Consider the following 23,735-nt stretch of genomic DNA (forward strand, 5'->3'; position numbering starts at 1 on the left):
TGTAAATAAATAGGTTTTGTTTTCCACTTTGCTCCTCCGAGAAATTCCTTCCCGAACCCGGTGTTGGGGGAGGGGTGGTTGGAGGTTTGTTTTGTTTTGGGGGGCTCCCTTTTGGAGATTTCCCCTAATTTGTCCTAAACCAGGACAATATACTTTTTGGTGCGTTGGCCGGGAAACGGAGGCCAAAAAAAAAAAAAACCAGTGGAAAAAAACCCTATAACAATAATATTTTGGTTTTGGCTATTTTGGTGGGCATATTGGTGATTCATAATGTCACTTGGAGTGGAAGCTTGCCGGTATTTCTGGTCCCTAGGGGTTTTTGAAGTTTTAATACTTTTGTGGTCCCTGGGGTTATTTCCTTACCCAAAAATAGCTCTGATGTTGTCCCTAATAAGTAGCTTTTGTAAGCGGGGGGCACTAACCAGAATAGTCATTGTGCTGGTCTTATGTGTGATGATGTGTTGGATAAAAATGCTGGACTTTATTTCAGGAATGTATGGGTTGCTGTTATGGTTGTTTACTCAGTTTGTTTGGGGAGAAGAAGGGGAAGGGGCTTTTCAGCCTTTGTCCTCCTTCTTGTCGTCCAAATTGTTGACATCTCTATTAGAAAATACTGAATTTCCCCTGAGTTTGAAAGAAACCATCTTTCTGGCATTTAATTTATTAAGCCTTTTCTATACTGTCTGGAGTGTGTATAAAATGAAGACTGAGATTTCTAGAGGGGTTAGAGACACTCCTGACTTAGGAGTAAAACAAAGCAGGAAAAATCTTGACTGGAGTGGGAAATGGGAGGACATGGGCCAGACTTTAAAGGAATTTTCCGATCCTATAGATTGGGACTTTCCATCTGATCAAATTCAGGATCCAGTCGAGGTGGCAAAGTATTTGAGGGAGAAGTGCCATGGTAATACTAAGGAGGAAAGGGTTACTGCAGTGAGCTGGGCCTTGGCGTTTGTTTACCGTACTCTGCTAGATACTGTGGAGCAGCAGATAGCAGAAAGGGAACAGGAAGATAAGTTAGTTACTATCCCAGTGACCCAGGCTGCAGCTAACATCCCAGGCTCCAGGCTAGCAGCTGAATCAGACAATAGGCCCCAACCCATGGCTGTTGCAGCTAATACAAGAGGTGGAAAGTGTAAAGGCAAGACTGATCGAAAGGTGGAGGATGATGATGATGATGCAGGAGAAGGACCCTCACCAAAATCAGAGGCCACATCAAGGGGCACAGAATCTGGAGCTAATATTGACTCCTTTTCTCTGAAGGACCTCAGAGGCCTAAGAAAGGATTACAGATGACAACCTGACGAATCTATAATTAGTTGGTTAGTCCGCCTTTGGGATGCTGCAGGGGAGGTTACAATTTTGGATGGTACTGAAGCGAGGCATTTGGGATCCCTGTCACATGATCCTGTCATTGATCAAGGTATGATGAGGGGGGCTAACCCTCACAGCCTCTGGGAACGGGTCCTAAGAAGCGTAGCAGAACGATACCTGTGTACGGATGATCTCTATATGCAGCAGACACGGTGGAAGACCATAGAACAGGCGATCCAACGCCTGAGAGAGATGGCGGTGGCAGAGCTCGTTTTCTCAGATGATACAACAACTAGGAATCCAGACCTGGTACCATGCACACCTATAATGTGGAGGAAACTTGTGCGACTTGGGCCACCTGAATACGCTTCTGCCCTAGCAATAATGAAGCGGGATGATACATATGAGACTGTGCTCGATATGGCAAAGAAGCTTCGAGCGTATGCAGATGCTGTGCATGGCCCAACTCATGCCAGAATTGCAGCAGTGGAAACCCGACTGCAGAAACTAGAGGACAAAATAGAGGAGAATCATAAGAAACTCCGGGAAGAGATTAAGGAGGACCTTATTCAAATCTCAGCTGTACAAATTAGAGGCCCTGGTGTCCAACGCTGGCGCTCCTTTGATGGGGAGAGAAGGTACATCCCACGGGCTGAGTTATGGGCTTTTCTGCGTGAGTCTGGAGAAGACATGAGGAGATGGGACAGAAAACCCACCGCTGCTTTGGCACAACGGGTGCATGATTTGAAGAAAAGAGAAAGTATCACCAAAAGGATAGCAGCTCCGGTCGCTCGTAGCCGAGATGTTAAGTATGCTGATGACGATGACATGTCCGATCCCCTTGAAGGAACTTCTAAGGCATATGCCCAAGGAAAGAAGGACAATCTGGCTTAGAGGGGCCCTGCCTCCAGCCAGGAAGAGGCACGGGAGAACCGGGTTTTCTGGAAGGTGTGGATCAGATGGCCTGGCACATCAGAGCCACAAGACTATGAAGCATTGGTTGACACTGGATCACAGTGTACCTTAATGCCATCGGAACACGTGGGGACAGAACCTGTTTCCATTGCTGGAGTGACAGGGGGATCACAACAGTTGACTTTGTTGGAAGCTGAGGTGAGCTTGACTGGGAAGGAGTGGCAGGAACATCCGATTGTGACTGGTCCAGAGGCTCCGTGTATTTTGGGCATAGACTTCCTCCGGAATGGCTATTACAAAGATCCTAAGGGATTCAGGTGGGCTTTTGGAATAGCTGCAGTGGAGATAGAGGGTATTAAACAATTGAATACCTTGTCTGGACTATCAGAGAACCCATCTGCAGTAGGACTCTTGAAGGTAGAGGAACAACGAGTGCCAATTGCCACCTCAACAGTGCACCGCAGGCAGTACCGGACGAATCGAGATGCCGTGATCCCCATCCACAAAATGATCCGAGAGCTGGAGAGCCAAGGGGTGGTCAGTAAAACCCACTCACCCTTCAACAGCCCTATCTGGCCCGTGCGAAAATCTGACGGAGAATGGAGATTGACTGTGGACTATCGTGCCTTGAATGAAGTGACTCCACCACTGAGTGCGGCTGTACCGGACATACTGGAACTGCAGTACGAGCTGGAGTCCAAGGCAGCAAAGTGGTATGCGACCATCGATATTGCTAACGCGTTTTTCTCCATACCTCTGGCAGCAGAATGCAGGCCCCAGTTTGCTTTTACATGGAGGGGAGTGCAGTATACCTGGAACCGACTGCCCCAGGGGTGGAAACACAGTCCTACCATCTGTCATGGACTGATCCAGACTGCACTAGAAGAGGGTGAGGCTCCAGAACATTTACAATATATTGATGATATCATTGTTTGGGGGAACACGGCAATAGAAGTGTTCGAGAAAGGAGAGAAGATAATTCATATTCTCTTGGAAGCCGGATTTGCCATTAAGAAGAGCAAAGTCAAGGGACCTGCCCGAGAAATTCAGTTTTTGGGAGTGAAGTGGCAAGATGGACGGCGTCAGATTCCTGCAGATGTTATTAACAAAATCACTGCTATGTCCCCACCAACTGATAAGAAGGAAACACAAGCTTTCTTAGGTGCTATAGGTTTCTGGAGGATGCACATCCCTGAGTATAGTCAGATTGTGAGACCCCTTTATCTGGTTACCCGCAAGAAGAACAACTTCCATTGGGGCCCTGAGCAGCAGCAAGCTTTCATCCAGATCAAGCAGGAGATCGCTCATGCTGTAGCCCTTGGTCCAGTCAGGACGGGACCAGATGTGAAGAACGTGCTCTACTCTGCAGCCGGGAGCCATGGTCTGTCCTGGAGCCTTTGGCAGAAGGTGCCTGGCGAGACCCGAGGCCGACCATTGGGATTTTGGAGTCGGAGCTACAGGGGGTCTGAAGATAACTGTACTCCAACAGAAAAGGAAATCTTGGCCGCCTATGAAGGAGTCCAAGCCGCCTCAGAGGTGATTGGTACAGAGGCACAACTCCTTCTGGCACCCCGACTACCGGTGCTGGGATGGATGTTCAGAGGAAAGGTTCCCCCTACCCACCATGCCACCAATGCTACTTGGAGTAAGTGGATTGCCCTCATTACGCAGCGCGCTCGAATTGGGAAGTTAAATCGCCCTGGGATCCTGGAAATAATTACAAATTGGCCCGAAGGTGAAAGCTTTAGTGTCGCGGATGAGGAACAAGAGCCAGTGACCCGGGTTGAGGAAGCTCCGCCATACAATCAGTTACCAGCAGAAGAAACGCGTTACGCTCTATTCACCGATGGTTCTTGTCGCGTCATAGGGATGAAACGGAGGTGGAAAGCAGCTGTATGGAGTCCCACTCGACGGGTTGCAGAGGCTACTGAAGGAGAAGGCGAATCCAGTCAATTTGCTGAAATCAAAGCTATTCAACTGGCCCTAGGTATTGCAGAGAGAGAGAAGTGGCCAAGGCTCTATTTGTATACCGATTCTTGGATGGTAGCCAACGCTCTATGGGGATGGCTGAAGAGATGGAAAGAGGCGAACTGGCAGCGCAGAGGAAAACCAATTTGGGCTGCGGAAGAGTGGAAAGATATCGCTACTCGGTTAGAGAAGTTACCTGTGAAGGTTCGCCATGTAGATGCCCATGTCCCCAGAAGTAGAGCTAATGAAGAGCAGCAAAACAACCAGCAAGTACATCAGGCTGCAAAGATAGGGGAGTTGAAGATAGATCTCGACTGGGAGCATAAGGGAGAGTTATTCTTAGCACGATGGGCCCATGATGCCTCAGGCCACCAGGGCAGAGATGCCACCTATAAGTGGGCACGAGACCGAGGGGTGGATCTAACCATGGACAGTATCTCTCAGGTTATTCGTGACTGTGAGACGTGTGCTGCCATTAAGCAGGCCAAGCGGGTGAAGCCCCTCTGGTATGGGGGGCGGTGGTCTAAGTACAAATACGGGGAGGCCTGGCAGATTGATTACATCACACTGCCTCAAACCCGCCAGGGCAAGCGCTATGTACTGACCATGGTAGAAGCCACCACGGGATGGTTGGAAACCTACCCTGTGTCTCATGCCACAGCCCATAACACTATCTTGGGCCTTGAAAAGCAGGTCCTTTGGAGGCACGGTACTCCCGAGAGAATTGAGTCGGATAATGGGACTCATTTTAAAAACAATCTTATTAATACTTGGGCTAGGGAACATGGCATCGAGTGGATATACCATATCCCCTATCATGCACCAGCTGCAGGGAAGGTGGAAAGGTATAATGGATTGTTAAAAACCACCTTAAAAGCATTGGGTGGGGGGTCTTTTAAAAACCGGGAGCAGCATTTAGCAAAGGCTACCTGGTTAGTTAACACTCGAGGTTCCACCAACTGAGCAGGTCCTGCTCAGTCTGAGCTCCTTAATATAGTAGATGGGGATAAAGCCCCAGTGGCCCATGTCAGAGGTTTGTTGGGAAAGACAGTATGGATCAACCCTGCCTCGAGTACAGACAAACCCATCCGTGGGATTGTCTTTGCTCAAGGACCAGGTTATACATGGTGGATAATGCAGAAAGATGGAACAACACGGTGTGTACCTCAGGGAGACCTGATTGTGGGATGAGACTCATATATGAATGTCATTGTTTGTTGAATGTGAGACAGAAGGAAACTGTAAGTGTCAAAGGTCTGAGCAAGTAAGATGAGAGGAATGCGTAAGTGTCAAAGGTGTGAGTACGTGAAATGAAAGTTTTATTGTATATTCACGATATGGGATAAGGGGTGGAGTGTCATGGGTTGACAGCCTTTATCCCAATATCGTGTGTTGTGTCTGGCAGCTGTGCCTTTTCTCTCTTCCCCACCCCCGGCCGTCTTGCTGTGGCGGGGCGGGGAAGAGAGGGGGGGAGTGTTTGACCAGGCCTTTTTGGCTTTTGGCTTTTGGCTGCTTGGCTTGGCTAGCCGCTTTGCTTGCTTGCTTTCTGCTTTTTGCGCTGTTTTTTTTCCTTTTCTTTTGTTCCCTCTTTCTTACCCTCCCCTGAAGATACTGGACCAGTTCCGGACCTGACCTGAGACGTCCAGGACACCTGGAGCTTGCAAGAGAAGCTTGAAGCCCTCACCATACACAGTCTGTTTCTTTCCTTTTCTTGTGTTGGGGAGTGTTCTTTTGTTACTTGTAAATAAATAGGTTTTGTTTTCCACTTTGCTCCTCCGAGAAATTCCTTCCCGAACCCGGTGTTGGGGGAGGGGTGGTTGGAGGTTTGTTTTGTTTTGGGGGGCTCCCTTTTGGAGATTTCCCCTAATTTGTCCTAAACCAGGACAGTATGATAGAAACTCACCCTCCAGGGAAATATTTCTCTCAGAGCTTTACTTAGATCAAGGAACAGGGTGATGTGTTTGTCAGGTCTTGGTGGAAGAAGCTCATATTGTTGAATATTAGATGAAAGATCTCTACACTGATGAAGAATGATGTGTATGGCATTTCCTGCTTCCTTCACTTCCACAGATTCCTTTTGCCACTAAGAAACTGCTGGTTTTCTACTAACAGCTGAAGTGTGTCATTTGGAGATGAACTGAGGGAAAAAAATGTCAACACAACATAGCAGTGTGCTCTTGAAATGGAAATTCTGTAGAAAACATATATAAGAACAAGATTTAAAGGGGTAGAACATCAAGAGATTTATGAAAAGCCTGAAGAGATAGAAACTGATATTGCTGATATGTTATTTAGGTTGTATGGGGGCTCCGTGGTTACTTAGGAACCCTTGGCAGTGGGAGTAATTTCTTCCATAGCCCTAGTTCAATTTGTTGTCTACTGAAAGAAATAAAAGACCAGATGCTGGAATGCAGAGACCAACATGCTATGAGCAGGTTAGATCACTTAATTAGGACTGGAGGCTTGAAAACAGACACTCTAAATTAATGAGAAGCTGATTTATCCACATGATGGGGTCAGAACTTAGAAGTTCTCATCCGATTCAACTTAAATTTGAAGATGTAAAATTGTTACAGTAGTGGCACTGCTGTCCTTTAGTAAAACAAATGTATGGTATGTATGACTTGTAGTACCTGTGACTGAAAACATGAAAAGCTCATTTGAATAGCACCAGATCTGCACTGTTGCTGTGGTGTCTAGCATGTTAGCACATTTTTGCAGCAGGAAATAAAAGGTTAAGGAAGAAACTTGGCAGCACTTTTTTCCTTCAGTCTCTGTTACTTTTAATTTTATCTGTTTCTTCTCCATTTCCTATGCATCCTTGCTATCTTCCACATCAAAACCTAATCATTGTTGGCTTTGAATTTACTTTATACGAGTGTAGACTAAGTTACTGAAGGATTTTCTGGTTTATTTGTCCTGATTTAATAATGCATCATGATGAAGGTGACCTTTCACTCTTGAAGGACGTATCTTTGAATTCAGAAGAGCAGTCAAAGCCAAGCAGGGACCCAGAAGTATTGATATGATTTATTTTAAGAAGCCAGGTACTTTCATGGACTGTGTAGAGTATTAAGGGAGGGACTGAACTATGGCACAGATGACTGTTAACTCCTCATACAGTTCCAGCTGGATGTGCCCGTGATAGACACCAAGCTGATTATTGGTCCCCAACTGTGGCACAGAAGAGTTTGTCCCCTGCAATGTGGTTCTTGCCTTCTTCAAAATTTTATTATGTTTGAGAGCTGATGTCATGTCATTTTGTCTTTGTCACGTTTTGTCACAAGTTTCCATAGCAGAAATTAAAGATGTTGTTCCGGCCTTCAGCGGCATCTCCATTTACTTTGGGATTTGTTTTATTTAGTCACACGTATGTAATCCACAAGAAAGCAGCCCCATCTTCTGAAGTTTACCCTTACTTTTCCTGAACTTTGCAAAATCTGAAGGTCCTGAGTCCCATTCATTTTCTTGCTTTGAGAAGTTAGCAATGGACAGACTGTTGAGGAAAGCTCATGCTACAGGATAAGACTCCTCATTCATTCATGGACTACTAAGTTCAGTGCAATTATCTGAGTTTCTTAAGGGCATTTGTCAGGAAGTTATCCAAACACTAATTCTGCCAAAGCAGAAAACCAATTGATGTTTGTGATTGCAGGAACAATTGGTTACACAGACCCCTGAAGTTACTTTCTGGCAAGACATCTGTTTTCCAGCTAGCACCTGAAATGTGCTCTCACAATCAGGTGAGAAGGATGATACTGGAGTCTAACAAAACTGCATTGTTGCCAACAGGTTCATGTGACCTGAAGTATCAGTGCTACCAGCTGATTATTTTGGCTGAGAAGAGCACCTTTGTGCTGGGATCTTTATCTGACTTCAGCTGACACAGTAACACCTTCCTTCAAGCAGTCCTTAGATTAGGATGACTCCCTATGACTGGAAATGTTGTAAGTTTTCCCCCATGCACCAGTGGTCACCTCATAGATGCTGGAACAACCAGGCCCTGACACAAGACCTTAAATAAGAGTGATGGTTGTCAGCTGCTGCAGTTGGAACAAACATACAACAGACACAGATGGTCTGAGCTCATAATACCACATTAAAATGTATATCAAAGCCCTGGAAGACATCTCTGACTTTGGAAAGCACTAACACTGGTGTTACCCTTAAGGAACAAAGCAAGGCAAACACCTTGCCAGGCACAGACAAGCTGAGAAAGCAATGTTGTTAAAACATACATGAACTTACCTTAGACATCTGTTTGCAAGACATGTATCAAATTCCCTGTACATCACTACTGTTATTCTTCTGCAGGTACCAAGCCTACAAGCCATGAGGAACACACTGGTGCATGTTTGCTCATCTGCTGACTCATGCCTTACAAGGCAGAATGCACACAATCCCTCTCAGAAATTCTTACTTGGCTAGTGTTCACCTCCCTACCTCAGCCACAGCCCAGAGACACAACCAGAGCAGGGCACACAGGGACACTGGATGAAGTCTGCATTATTAGATGGCTGATACTTCTCCTTTTCAGACAGTACCTGGGTTGCAGATTGCCCACCAAGATTTTGGTTACTTATCTATGCAGAACTACTCTTCTGCCCACACAACCTCTGTGAAACAAAGAATTTGAATTTCTCCTTATTTTTTCTTGGGCCTTTATTTTTGGGTGGATGCTCCTTCTTTTACTTCACTGTCTTCAACCCTACTAGATGGCATATTTATGCTCACAGTTGCAGCATCACTGCAGATCACTTTTAAAATTTTTTGTTGTTGTTTTTGTTTTTATTTTTGTTTAGTTTTTGGGGTTTTTTTGTTTAGAAATACCACTTCTCTCTAGCATGGCTACATGCTCTTGTATTTCTCTTCCTGGCAGAGAAATACAAGAACATTGTCGACTCAATGACAGTGTCTGCCATGACATGGAATTTTGCCAAATTCTTCTCAAGTCTTTATTTTCAGGAAGATGTTTGGCAAGGGATGCTCAAAACATCATTTCTCCTCTTACCATCCACTAACAAAGCTTTTCCAATACCATAAAATATTTTGGGCATCATCAAACAATTATTTTAAGTCTAGCCCTGTCTGATTTCTGGTTTCACTGGGGATCACTGGATGAGAAAGCCAGATGGAAGAAAACAAGCAGAGTAGCTGTTTCCGTTTGCCACTGCCTTGCCTTTCACCATTTCTCCCTTAATTTGAGTCTCATAACTCAAGGAAATTAGAAAATTACACTTAGGCACCTACTTTGTATTCTGGGGGTATTCTTGCTCCAAATCCAAAGGCTGGGAACATTTTGTCACTGGAAAAGAATGAAAAAAAGTATAAGAGTACCCATAGAGAAATATTTTTATAATAAACATTTATTCCTCTGTATGCACTCATGAGAAATGCAAAGCCTCACAACAGCACAGAAATGGCTTCTAAGTCATGGCAGAGTGGAAGGGTACTGGATTGGAGAAGTAGGGTTGTGTACTGAACAAATTAGGGGGAGTGTGTTATGGAAGATTTTTCAGTAGAGCTCCTAGTATTTTTGGGCAGTTAAAATCACTTGGAGAATACTGAAAGATCAGGATGTCTTTTACTTCCCCCACAAATGCAATAACAAGTTTGTATTACCCACTCTTTTGCATTACCTGGCTGAAACAAGAGAGTTTGTTGACTGAAGAGCCTGTAACAACATTTATTTCATATAAATATGGATGTGCTCCCCCAGCTCAGAAAATGAATCTAGTGAAGCTATGACTCAGATTAAAAGTGTTTACAAATTTACAGTTGTCCAGTTGCTCAAAAGGCACTTCCTAAAATATCAGAAAGGGGCAATTTCATGGTCCCAAACCTGCAGGTTCTGTACAGCTTTCCACCTGCATCTTTAGCAGTTCCACTAAAACATGAGATTATTTTAATTAAGCTTAGATTGACTGATAACCTGCCAAAATGCCTTGGCATGGTCAGTTTGCTTTCAGACACTACAGTGAGGTTATTTTACCCCAGTTAGACATGCAGGAGAAAAAATACCTGATTCAGAGAACCTGGAAACTTCAAAGCTGTTAATACCCTTTCAGAAATGCAATAATGTCTCACACTGCCCACATGCTGTCAAGCTGCCTCTTCCCAGATGGCAAAGTGGAAAACAACAAGCTGCAAGGAATGTCTTGTCCCTGAGTCAGCAAAGCACTTGATCATACACTTGAGGTCAACAATTCACTCAAACATATGCTTAATTCCAGACATATCCTGAAGTCTCACTGATGTCACTGAACTGTACTCCAGTCCTCTGATGAATCAGACTAAGTTTACCCTAGTCTACTTACAGGGTTTCACGGCCCTTGGAAAAGTTGAATTCCAACTACCATGATTGGAACTTTTAAAAATTCCCAGGAGAGGCTAGCAGCTTCAGTATTTTTGGTGTAGTTCAAGAGATGGCCACTCCAAGTATCAACTGAATAATTCACATCCCAGACAGACTCCAAAAAGATATTAGCACCCATTAAAGCTGCTCAGTTCTTTTGTCTGGCATAGGCTGTTAAAGGCACCATGATATTTCAGATACAACCTAAAGAAAAATTTAAAAGAAAGCAGAACTGTGTCCCCTCTGCTGCATAAATCTTGGGAGCACAGTTCTGTGTACCATATGTTACACCATGTGACAATGGATCTTGGAAAGGAAGACTAACATCATTTGCACGGTAATGAAACATTTTTTTCCCAAGAGATGTCAGAAATGAAGTGGCTGCTGACGTTCTATGCTAACCACCTGCTGATAGCATTCTCTTTGATTAAACACTCCTGGAAGAGGGAAAGCCCTTACAAATGGATGCAGGGAATTCAGGCACACTTTGAGGGCAAGAAAGAAGAAATCATTAGAAAAGAATCTGAAAGGGGGGGAAAAAAATCAATCTTGTTTTACATAAATGATTAAGCATGGCTGGATTAGAAAATCAAACTATTTGGAGCTGTAGTTAATTGATTTGGGGCAAGAACAAACAAAGACTAAAAAAGAATTTTACTTAGAATTTTACTTAGGTTGAACACAAGTGTCTAAGTTCAATGCTGGCAGCAGTTATACAACTGGGAGATGCCTGAACCCATCCAGTGCCTGAATTCCACTGCAGTGTTTCTGGAGTGTAAACAAGTGTAGGCACTCTTGTATCCACAGCTCCATCTTCTGCTCTGCAGCAATAAGTCATACCTCCAGCAGCCTGGATTCTCCTTCTGGTGGTGAGCCTCCCACATTCCCAGTCACACAGTGGCACAGCCCCCACTGTTATTCTGCACCCAGAATGCCTTACCTCCACAGTCAGGACACTTGTCTTCATGTTTGAACCTCCCACATCTCCTTTTTGAATAAGTGCAGCCATTACATTGTGAAAGAGTAAAGCAGGAACATGTAGCCCCTCAGGATGGGGCTCCATATGGCTGCTTTTTTGAGTGTTCTGGGGTCTTCTGTGCTTAGTACTTTCTGTTGTCTCAGCCAGAATAGCTCCACACTCTCATTAGGCAGCTCACCAGAATTTAAGTCCATACCTCTAGTAATTTGATTCAAGCTGCTGGGACCAAGAAATTAACTCTCACGTGCTACTGGAGCTTGATTTTTAAGGTAAGAAGGGAAACTTTTGACACTAATGACATCCCTTGCATAAAAAAGATCATAATGTCATTCCCTGACCACACCTCAAAAATTGCAGCTGATAGCTTTCAGAATAAAAATAAAATTCAAATGTATGTATTTAAATGTATTCTCCTTCTACCACACAAAACAAGGTGTTTAGCAATATTTACTCTTTAGGAAATGAGCAGTTTAATGGCTCAGTGGAGTTTTACAATATAACCCCCTCTAGTTTTCCCATCCACTCTTCGCTTGATCATATGAGAAACAAATCCTACAGCTGAGCCTGCTGCCCTCATTCTGCTTGTCCTGCACTACTGAGACACAGCAGGGAAAAAGTGACCCAGAAGGGCAGACAAGAATTCTCTCACTTCCAGGATAATCCTTTTGTGGTGTGGCAGAGCTGCTCTAAAAGGCCCGGGGATATCAGGGCAGCATGCAGAAGAAAGCAGAGCAGCTTCCCAGCTTCTGGAAGCTATGTCAAGGGTTAGGCCATTCAGGGACTTAAACTACAGTCAGAAAATGAAAAGAAGATTTTTCTCCTGCCTCAGGGGTGAATCACATGCATCAGAGACTCCAGCCTTGTTTCTCAGCCTGGCATTTCAGTAGGAAAGGGATTTGCTCTAATGACTTTTCTTTGTAATTGAAACTCACTCGAAAGAAGAAAAGTGAGAACCAGTTTCCTTTTTCTTCATAGTGCTTGCTCAGACATTTGGGTGTCATTTATAGTAGGAAACAGGCCTGTAACCCTGGTTGAAGCAATGGGACATAGCCACAGACATGATCTGTGAGCACCCTCTCTGGTGCAGCACTGGCTTCTGCCAACCAGAACCCCCAGAGACCTCCCAGGGACTGTGCTGGGTCTGATGCCTCAGACCAAACCTCAGGGCTTTGGCTTTTGTATTTTTCAGATTCTGTGCTGCTTTGGTGTGTAGTTCTGAGCTTCATGTTGGGGGATGGTAAGCTCTCTTCACAGAGTGGGTGGACAAAGCAATTCTCACTCTAGCTGGGGACCAAGGACAACTGATCCAAATCTCAGACCCAAGAGCATAAACAACAGTGGAATGAAAAGAGAAAAACAAGAAGGATGGGACTTCATAATCTAAAGCTATAATTGGACAGTTAACTCCAATATGCTGATGGACCAGAACTTATGAAAGTGAGAGACCTCATGATTGGTTGTCCATTTTGGGCTCAGCTTGGGTGTAGCCCTGGCTGGGCTCTTGTACTGCCCAAGGTGTACCCATTGAGGCCTTTTGATAAATACCTACTTTATTCTTTAACTCTGTCCAGCCTCTGTTTTAGGTCAGCCTTCACAAGGCATCAGGTCCAGCTCTGCCTGACACTGCTCCCAAATGCAGTTTGGGCATCACCAGTTTGTACTGGGAGGAAGAAAGCTGAGACACAAGGACATGGGCAGTGTCATGTGCTTGGCCTCAGGCAACCTCAGGAACTTTGACTTGTTTTGTTTAAAGGTGGCCAGAGTGTCCTTGATGCACAAAAGGAAACTGCCTGCACTGTCCTGCTGGAGGCAGATTGATAAAGGGAAAGGACAGGAGAGAAACATGCAACTGGAAAAAAAGCTAGTTCTATAGAACCTGAAATTTACAGAATCAAGTAAGAAATAGAGGACTGTGACTTGGCAGAATGTTTACAAAATTACTCTGTCACATCTACTTCACCTTCTATAATTTCTTTGTTCTACATAGGTTCCCTTGAAAATTTAAATGTGGCATAATTTTCAAAAAGCTGAAGTACTTGACATGAAGATCAAAAAAGCAAAAGCATCAGACTATGAATTTTATACCCAGTAATTTAAGGACCATGAGTAGTCATGCAAGCACAGATGTATATGACTTCTGATAGTTTTTCAGTCAAACATGCATATATTACTGAAAGGTACCCAAGACTGAGCAGATCTATGGCATTGCTTAAAATGTTGAAATATTTCAAATGATTTCTGTATTTTCTTTGGAACTGCTGTTAATCCCTGTAAGCTGTTATGATTCACAATTTACTGGCATCAAGCCCTTGTCAGATAAGTACTAAATAATATACTCAGAAACATGATTAATTCATATGCCTTAGAAAAGAAACAATTCAGTTTGTAGTCTTCAGTCACCCTGAAAGAAAAATCAGGGAGCAGGTTCAGATTCAGTGTTCATATTGATCAATGTAAATTAATGCACAGAGAAATTAATGGTCAGGGCTCCAAGACTGCAGTCTTCTGAACAGAAATACAACCAGCTAGAAAAAAGTTTGTCAGTAACCTCAAAAATAGCATAACTCAATAGCAGAAAATAATATCTGAAAATATTGTCCTTTTGAGACATTGCTTAGTTTTAACCACCCATCCTTCAAGCTCTCTACTGGAAGCAGAGCAAAGGCAATGACAAATCAAAACACTAATGGGGCAGAGAGAAGAGAGATTTCAGTGACCTGTACTGCACCTACAGGAAAAGAGATGAATAGAGGTAATATTATGGTTTTGTAAATCTGTAAAAGTGATACAGATAATGATCCTATTTTCTATTTCACTAGGAAGTCCAGTGAAAGGGGCTACTGGAAGGAAAGAAATATGCTTATTATAAATAGACAAAATAAAGAACATTTCAAAATCCTGTCTCATTAACCACTGGTACCTTCTGACATAGAGTATCATTGAAATCAGGATATTACATTTATTCTGGAAAAGATTTGCTATTCCTATTAATGAGATGGAGAAAACTCTTCCACTAGGTAAAATTAATTAGTCAGACACTAAAGACATTTTGCAACCTCCTCAGAAGCCCCAGGGAGAGATGATGCTTGAGATACTCAGCAGTGCAGCAATACCTGGATTCAAAAAGGTTGCCAGGACCATAGTCTCTGTAAATCAGTTGCTTTTCGAGATTGAAATTTGGAATCTGGGTTTTTAATTGTATGGAGAAAAAAGGCCTAAACCATTCTATATTAATTCTGAATTTATTAAATCTGAAAGATTAACTCCTAGCTAGCCACCTGCACAACTTGTTCTGGACTAATTTTATTGGTTCCCATTAAAGCCCAGTGGTATGTAGCTGTAGCTGTCCTTAAGTTTATTCTCTTGAATCCAATGCAGCATTTTTATGGATGCTACTTAACTGACCTTGGAGACCATCAGCATGAAAACCTGCTCGCTCTATGCTGGAATAACACAGTAGCACAAGCAGTACTAATGATGCAGTGGATGGGGGGAAGGAAAAAACATGGAGTGAGGAGAGAGAAGCACTAAGAGCTCACTTTTAGTCGCAAATACCTGAGAATCTGAAATTTACAGCTTGCAAGGAGAATACCAGACTTAAATCCCTGGATATTAAGCTGTCACTTGTAATTTTGGTCTTAGGTCAGATCAGAACTACCAGGGAGATATTTTAAAAGTACTGGAGGCAGCAAAATCAATTATTATGCCTTTCATTTTCAATTCCGGTCTTAAAAGAGTAAACTGTTGATCTGCTCTACTTGACATACTTTTTTATGACAAAATCAGATAATTTTCCTCTGTTAGTAAGAAATTTCAAATTGACAACATTAAAAAGGGAGGTGTGTAACACATGTAATTAAAAAAGGTGTGAATGTGAGGAGAGAAAGAAGGAGGAGAAAGGGGCATGGAAAGAGGAAGGGGGAGAACAGCTCAGAAAAGGTAAAGATAGAAGAGAAAACAGCAAACAGCACAAACAAAATAGAGTTATCTCTAAACTCAATTAAAATTGTAATCTTTCATGTTCAGGGAGTGAACTGGAAGACTACAAACTGAATTTTTTCTTTTCTAAAGCATATGAATGAATCATGTTCTGAGTATATTATTTAGTACTTATCTGACAAGGGCTTGATGCCAGTAAATTGTGAATCATAACAGCTTACAGGGATTAACAGCAGTTCCAAAGAAAACACAGAATACAGAAATCATTTGAAATATTTAAACATTTTCAGCTCCCGCTTTGCAAGCAGAGCTGGGCAAATAAAGGACATGATCTGGCATGGGGGTTGGTCCCTTGCAACCCAAGCCATTCCATGATTCTATGATCAAATAGGGCTAAATAAAACCATTTCAGTTGAAGGGACCAGAGCCCATCCATTTCACCACTTGCACTCTTGCACAGCCACCTGTTCTCCAGGGTGCAGAGCCAGGCTTTGGTCCAGCTCTCAGCCTGCCCCAGTCAGAGCCAGAAAGACCACAGGAGTTCAGCAGTAGCAGTGTTTTCACCCACTGACCTGGATTCTTCCCTAAGGGGTTGCTCCTCTGTCACCACATATTCACTGTGTGGTTTCAGGTCTGGTTTGATACAACCACATCCCTGGTTTTGGCCAGGTTACTGCGTGTTGCGTCAAGCTTGCTCTGTGCCTGACACAGCCTGGCATTCAGTCTATAATGCACAGTGATTTCCAGTGGAGTAGCAAGGATGATAATCATCCATCTTGGTCACAAAAGAGGTCTGGGAGCATGTAAATCAGTGGTAAATCACTGCTACAGTACATCATGGTCTGGGCTCTCACAGAGATGCTACGTCATTGGGTGCAAAACCCTGACATTAAAGTTCACTCACTGTCCTTAATTACAGCTCTCAGGCACCTTAGGGGAGCTGGAATCTGCTAAATACTGAGAAATAGATGCTGTCATGTAATAATGTTTCAAAAATATGAAGCAACGCCTGTCTCACCTGAGGAAGAAATAGTTAATGAAGCAGGGGAATACAAATCCCCTGAAGCTAACCACCAAAAGGCATCAACTCATGAAATAACTAACCAAGCCAAATCCAGATACAATGGATTTAAACTTGCCCTTGTTAACATTAAAGAATTGCAAAAGAAGCTCTGCAGGGTAAAAATATCAAGTAAATTCAGAAATTTTGAGGCTGGGGAATACACACAGTAAAAAAAAGTCTCCAGAGATTTAGGGAGGAGTAGGTTAAGCAAAAGGAAATGGCAGTGAGATCTATCATAAGGAAATGGCAGTGAGATCTATCACTTGCTAGAAGAATAGCCTAATAAAATAACATAATCAGGAAGGTGAGACAAAATGTCAAGCTCCCCTGCAAGATAACAAATAAATTGCAATGACCTGATTTATGCCTACATGAATGACCCAATTCAGTAAAATGCATCTTGAAAAATAAATGAGACTCTACAACTGGGAATAAACAAGGAAAGGAGATGCTGCAAGAGGCTACAACAAGTTGTCTTTAACTTCTCAAACCAGGCAGTTTTCAGACAGTCTTGTATTTTAAGGGATTGGCATGTCTCTAAACCTTCCAAAACACTAACTCTATATATAGTGATTTGGCTTATCTGTGGCATTATGCATAGATGATGGCATCTGTGCCATCACTGAAAAGGTGATTTTCACACAATCTGTAATCTCAGATGTTTAAAATCTGACATGTCTTGAAGGCCACACTGCAAGCAGGAGGCTGAATTCCACCAGGTTGTGAAGAACCCCAGACTGAACAGAGATGGGGCCCTGCCCTCCTGAACCACAAGTGTGGCTGACAGTGTGTGCTGCACTAGGCAACCACAAGAACAAAAGCTTTGCCACCACATATGCACATAATTCTCTCCTTTTTTACAAATTACATTGAAAAGGGTTGGTAAGAGATCTTGCTCTGCAACACTTTTATATCAGAAAATATCTGTCCATAAGGGGGGTGATGGGAAGAGGGGATCCCAGGACTGCATTGGCATATATATATATATACAGAGAGCTGCTGGGAGAGGAATTTCTCATCAAATGCTCTCAAGATACAAATGAACTTTCTAGGATGAGCAGGATAAAACCTTTCTAGAGATGATACAGTGACTTAATGCAATCAAATGAGCTGCTGATGTAATTTTACCAAAACTGGAATGATATTAAGTCAAAATGAAGAACACTAAGAAAATAAGTTAAAGCAATACCATAATTGAAGTGTACTGATGACTACACACATTCAGCTAGGCATCACCTAATATGCAGGAGGAAATGGGTTACTATCTTCTGTTCATCTGATAATTTGGAATCTCTGACCAAGGTCAATTTCACAAGAATTTGGAGGTGATACTATGATAATAAATGCAACTTAATTCACAAGAATTAACTAGTTTTAACTGAGCAATTGGACACATAAACCTGTTAAGGTCAACTCAGGCAAGGTGTTCATTTGCCCCACAGATGGGTTTCCAAATGTGAATAATTCTCAGCTATACCCTAATATAATGGAGTGGATTACTAAACCAGTGATGTCCTTAACAATGCAAAGAGTAAAGCCATGCTTCTGAAATTGTGGAAAGGATTGCATTGACTAAAGGTGCACTAAATTAATATCAAATGGCATCAGTGAAAATGACAACAGAAATTGCTCCTTTACTTATGAACATTTACTCATTGTTTACACAAATGTCTGGTTTCAACAGCAGTAGGTGGAATGCAATGTTTGCAGGGCTTTACATGTCATGTACTTTTCTTCAGAAAGGACTTTTGACAGAGAAATCCCTACACTACCCATTTGCACAGTTGCAGAAAAGCATCAAGTACTGCACTGATCAATGCTCCTCAGAGGAGATTTCAAGCTGAGCTGAGAAATAGTACAGACCACACAGAAAAGCCATGTAGAAAGTTCAGATTTTCAGGTTTCTACCAGCTGACAGAATGCAGCAGAGGTCTGAAAAGCATTTGGAGGTAGCTGCAGCTAAGCAGTTTTGTGACAAAAGAAACTTGGAAGGGACTGCTTGTGACTGATGCATTGGCATAGGAACTGAGTTCCTGGAAGAAAAGGCACAAAGATGAAAACTTGGCAATGGAAAAGGCAGAGCTGCAAGAATTGTCAGGATCTGCCCAGAGAAGGGGCAGATAGATGTGTACATATACACAGATGTGTATAAATGTATGGATGTGTATTTAAATACATGCACACACCCCCACACATCTGCATGTATGTACATTTGCAAAAGAAGCCATTATGAAGTCATCTTCCCAACACAGTTGGTGTATGAGACTAATTCTTCCGTACTGATTCTTGGGATAAAAAGTAGTGATTGTGGAAACTCCTTGGTGATGTGGGAACTCTTATGTGGCAGAAGTCTACAAATGACAGGTTCTGCAAGGTCAAATACTGAATAAATGTTTGCATTCATTATGTAATTGTGCCAGTCTGGGTCGTCAGCTTAAATCCAAGGATTTTCACTGCAGTTTGTAAATGGAATCTATCAATGGTTCCTTTTTGCCAGTGCAGTTCTAGACCTGGGTAATCCAAACACTTCAGAATATGTTTACCCACACCTGAGCTTGTTGACAAACATAAGCTACAAGTTTGTCTGTATAGGTTACTGTTTCTCAATTCTTGTTTTGTTGTATGTCTATGCAAATTTGGTCCTATTAAAGCACTAAATAAAAAGATTCATGTCTTTTCCTCTGAAGATTTTTAAACTTGTTTAGATATGCTAATCAGGCTTTTTGCTAAACAGCCTCAAGAAAGGTTGTTTCTGTAATTAAAGTGATAAAGAGAGATGCTTAATAATTAAGCATATTTTTATTTATTGATCTGCATGAGTAGATAAAATTTTAACATCTACAGCTCTATGTAGGAACTTCATGAAATATTTAATGTCAGATATAGCGCCAGTAATTCTAGGCATCATTCTTTTGCCTCGGTTTTAATGAACTACAATTGTATTACTATCACAATCAAAGCAAATTGCTGCTTTTCTCTTGGTGTCTGGCAAAATTTCCTAGAGACAGATCCTTCCAGTCAATGTAGCTTTCTGAGTTTTCATCCACAAACCCAGACAGAGCTTCAGGATGAAGTGACCTGTTAAGTGCTTCTTGGGGACAAGCTTCTGATTACTAAAGAAAGGTGTAAACTCTGGGATCTCTCTCCACTTAAAGCCTTAATTGAAATCACAGTATTTAAGTAAGGATTGATATTTGTATTTGGGACTGATTGCACTGATTTATAGATGATTTCTATAACACGTACTGTGTTACAAATCCCTCGTTCTCTTTCTCTTCCCCAACTGCCCTCTGCTGGTACCTCAGGAAAAATATTTCTGGGACAGTTGAAACCACTCAGGCATGTGTTTTTTTCACTTCTTAGATCTACACCAAAAGCATCATATTGGGCTGGGAACCCTGGTCCTTTTATTTTCTCCTTTCATTTTTTTCCTTCTAAAATTTGAAGTGCAGTTTACAGAGCAGGAAGGGCTTATAAACAGTTTTCAGTCATAGTGAACATACTTGCTCAGGCCTAAAATATGAAAAAGAAACCATAAAGAGCAAGTTTTGCATTTAATCAGCAACTGTTGCAATTAATTGTTTGCAGAAGGTAATGATGCAACTCAGACTGACTTCAGGAGTTTCATGTCTTTTGTGGAATGTGGCCTGGTTTCTAAATTTTCATTCCTAAGTATTTTGTAGAGCTCTACACATAAATAGATCCTGCCCTTTGCAGGAAAAATGTACTCTTTGTTCATTAGTGGCCTTTGGGGAGGTTGCTGGTCAAGTATGTTTTACACTAGCAGTTTATTTGTTAACACACTCTCTCAGTGTGAATGTCACTTTCAAGGAGTTACTTGAAGATTTAGAGTTAAGGAGACTATTTGCCTAATGAAAAGAAAACTTCAGTGTCAGGAAACAGAGTTTATCTTCCATGTGTTTCAATGAATCTTGAAACTGAAGAAAAATCTGCAGTATCTTTAAGAGTGAATGAATTAACAGAGAGATTTAAAATAATTAAGAATAAAGACTATTTTGAAATAGGTTTTGGATAAAAAAAAAAGATAAATTTGACAGGACTTTACAAAACTGTGTGCTTAAATACATGGAATCATGCATTGAGTGCCTAGATAAGAATGGGGATGGCCCATCAAGAACAGGAGTTCCACAAATATCCAATGCAGTAAATGCTTTTGATAAACTACCTCTAATCTTGTCTTTTCGATGAATGAATATTGATTTATCACACAAAAACTGATTCTCCTACTTGTTTGTGAATGCTTTTAATTAATCCAATGAAGAATCTGAATGTATCCACTAACATAAAACTAGGTGTAGGAAAAAAATTTAAAAAATCAGCCAGGTAAATGGGAGGCAGTGGGCATTTGTGTGTGGGGCAAACAATTAATAATAAAGTTCAAATTCAGTAAAACTCTTAATTCCATTTTAGTGCCGTCTATACTTTGCATAATACCTCAGGATTAGCTTGAGTCAGACTGAATTCAATGGGATTAGACAATAAGCTCTAGTGTCTTGCTGATTCAGAACAGAAGTTTTAATGCAAAGATAAATATTTAATGTAATTTAATAAGATTCTTAATAAGCACAAGCAAAAGAAAAACTACTAACTGCAGAAACCAGATTTCAAAGTGAGGAGCAGATTTGCAAGACCTGCCATAGGCTTCACCCACAATAACATCATTAAAACCTGCAATAATATAAGATCATTCAGGAAGTATTTCAGCCTTTAGCACTGTGTACAAGGAAAACATTTATCCTTGCAAACAAGCTATTTACAGTACCATTCCAGCCCATTTTTCCTTTGATAGAAACAGCAATCACTGCAGAATGAAGGATGAGCTACACTCATGGCTACTTGCTTGTATTCCAGCACCGGTAAAACAAATCATTAAGATCAAAGCACCAGCCATTTTAATAAACTGTGAACACTGTTGTTATTATGGCTTATGGATTTGCTCTGCACAGAGGGAAGATGTAAACAGCACAAAAAATCTTTTTTTTTTTTGCTGAATGGCTCTGTATTCACACTAAATATTGTACATACATATTTAATAGCTCTCTGTTATATGCATACCTATATATTAATATACATGAGTAGACCTCTAGTTTTATATACAAAGAGGTAGTTCAGGTCCTGACTACAAGTCAGGACATGGTCAGACATTATGCTGGGACAAAAGGGGAAAGCAAATGTTCCCTGATTCCCCAGGTTTTTTCCTCTGGCTTCCAAATAGGTGTTGTTGTTCCCTGCCAAGCAGGATGCAGTTTTATCATACAAATTGAAGAGCTTTGGGCAAAAGCTGCCATGCAGAACAAGACACATTCAAAATTATTATATAACTTAAGAGAGCTTCATGGCTTTACTAAGATTTTAGTCACATATCCTCTATTTCAATTGTTGGATTAGTTTGCCTTTCCTCATATCTGGGTGTTCAACCAGCAATGACACCTGGCACCCACCCTTTGAAAGCAGCATTCTCTTGAAGGGGTCTCCACCAGGCTCCAAAACTAATGGGTGGCCAAAACCATTGTTCAACCAGAGTTGCTGAAGGTTAGAAGCCCTAAGCCAGCACAGGGAGTTAGGTTTAATCCCACCTGCCTTAAGTAAACTTGCTAACTCATTGTGCAAAACATGTAGAGGGAATATACATATATATAGTAGTGACCAACTGATTTTTCAGGATCCTGGCTAGGCTGGTATTCCAGGTCACCAGAAAACATTTTATTTGACTTCTGATACAGAGAACTCAATACAGAAATTACTGAGGTAAAACAATAAACACGAAATGATACAGAAGCAGATCTTTTAATATTAAGCACTCAGTGCCCAATGATTTTTCATCATTTTCCCATTTCTCTGTGCTAAAAAATGTGGACTGGACTTGCACAATTTCAAGGTAAAATCATACCAGTGATGTAACTTTTAATATAAAAGAAAGCTTCTGAAAATATTTAAACAGAAATACGTATTTCTCACTTATTACTCCATGAGGTTGTTTTTAAACATTCATGAGTCATTTATCTTAAACTAAATTCTTCTCCATGAAGCTGTCTTCTTATTTTCAAGTTTTTAATGTGTTTTCCCCTTTCCAGTGTTTATAACTGCATTTTAGAATCGAATTCCTTAAAACTAATGAATATTTCTCCTTCCTTTATGATCCACTGCTGCTGTTGGTTAGCCACTGGTTATATCACCTGCACACTCCATCTTCACTCTTATGAAAAAAGTGGTTATAGCCCAAAACAATGCTACCATATAGATAAAGTATTAAATATTTTGTGCAGGTGAGCAGCTCTTCCATTTCCCTTATCATTATCAGGTTGGCCTATTCCTACAGGACTGCAGCAATTCTACAATCAGGACAATAATCAGTGTCTCTCTCATTCTCTGAATATTGCTGATAAAAAAATGAATCTTATTCTTTCACGCTCAACTATACAAAACAACGCTACTCATTTAACTGCTTCAGGAATCTCTGAACCTGGATAGAAGTGCTCTTGGATGAGCAGGGTTCATTCCACTGTACCTAGAGATGTGAGGCAACACTTCATTTGGAGCATTAATTGCTTACAGGCGCATTATGCTAGGCTGATTTGTACAGAAACCTATAATATGAGAAGATTTGGCTTGATAGATCTAACTAGCTAGAGTTTAAAAAAGAAAAACTTGCATTTTGAGTGTAGTCTCACTATGTATTACTTGCTAATCCAATTCCTCCCAACATACAAATAAATTTGAACGTTTCTAATGAAGTATTTTAATTAATAACCATATGGGTTGTTTTGGGTTTTTTTTACAATTAAAAAAACCAGTCTGCTTATATAAGTAGCAAAAGTACTTAGAATTCTACAGCTCTGCTATTGGAATGCAAAAAGTATGGCAAAAAACAGATTTTACTTTACTCATCTACATTTGATGCAAATACATTAATCCCAAGACGAAGGTAAAATCACTCTATTTTTCATGGTTTGGATTGAAATCAGCCAGTTCTGCCTATTTGAGAAAACTGATGGGTACAAACTATAAAACTTCACATAAGAGCACTACTATTGTGTGATCTCATATTCTAATCTTATTTAAATACATGCCCCCAAGCAAATGATGACACTCTGGCTTGAAACAGCCCTTAGGTTTAGCAAGTCTGTTTCTTTTTACCTCTGGCTTGTCTTAATATGGAACAGATGTCCTGCTCTATTATC

General features: G+C 41.4%; 1 protein-coding gene across 2 annotated transcripts in view; it reads right to left on the bottom strand.

Moving 5' to 3' along the window:
- CPNE4 (copine 4) overlaps nucleotides 1–23,735 on the bottom strand; it is a 236,056-nt gene that overhangs the window by 19,640 nt on the left and 192,681 nt on the right. For both annotated transcript variants that reach the window (XM_063155822.1, XM_063155816.1), the window contains one exon: nucleotides 9,448–9,502. In XM_063155822.1, the coding sequence (XP_063011892.1) occupies nucleotides 9,448–9,502 (55 nt within the window). The remainder of the gene's footprint in view (nucleotides 1–9,447; nucleotides 9,503–23,735) is intronic.

Source organism: Melospiza melodia, chromosome 1 (genome assembly GCF_035770615.1).
Source record: "Melospiza melodia melodia isolate bMelMel2 chromosome 1, bMelMel2.pri, whole genome shotgun sequence".
NCBI classification, from domain to species: domain Eukaryota; kingdom Metazoa; phylum Chordata; class Aves; order Passeriformes; family Passerellidae; genus Melospiza; species Melospiza melodia.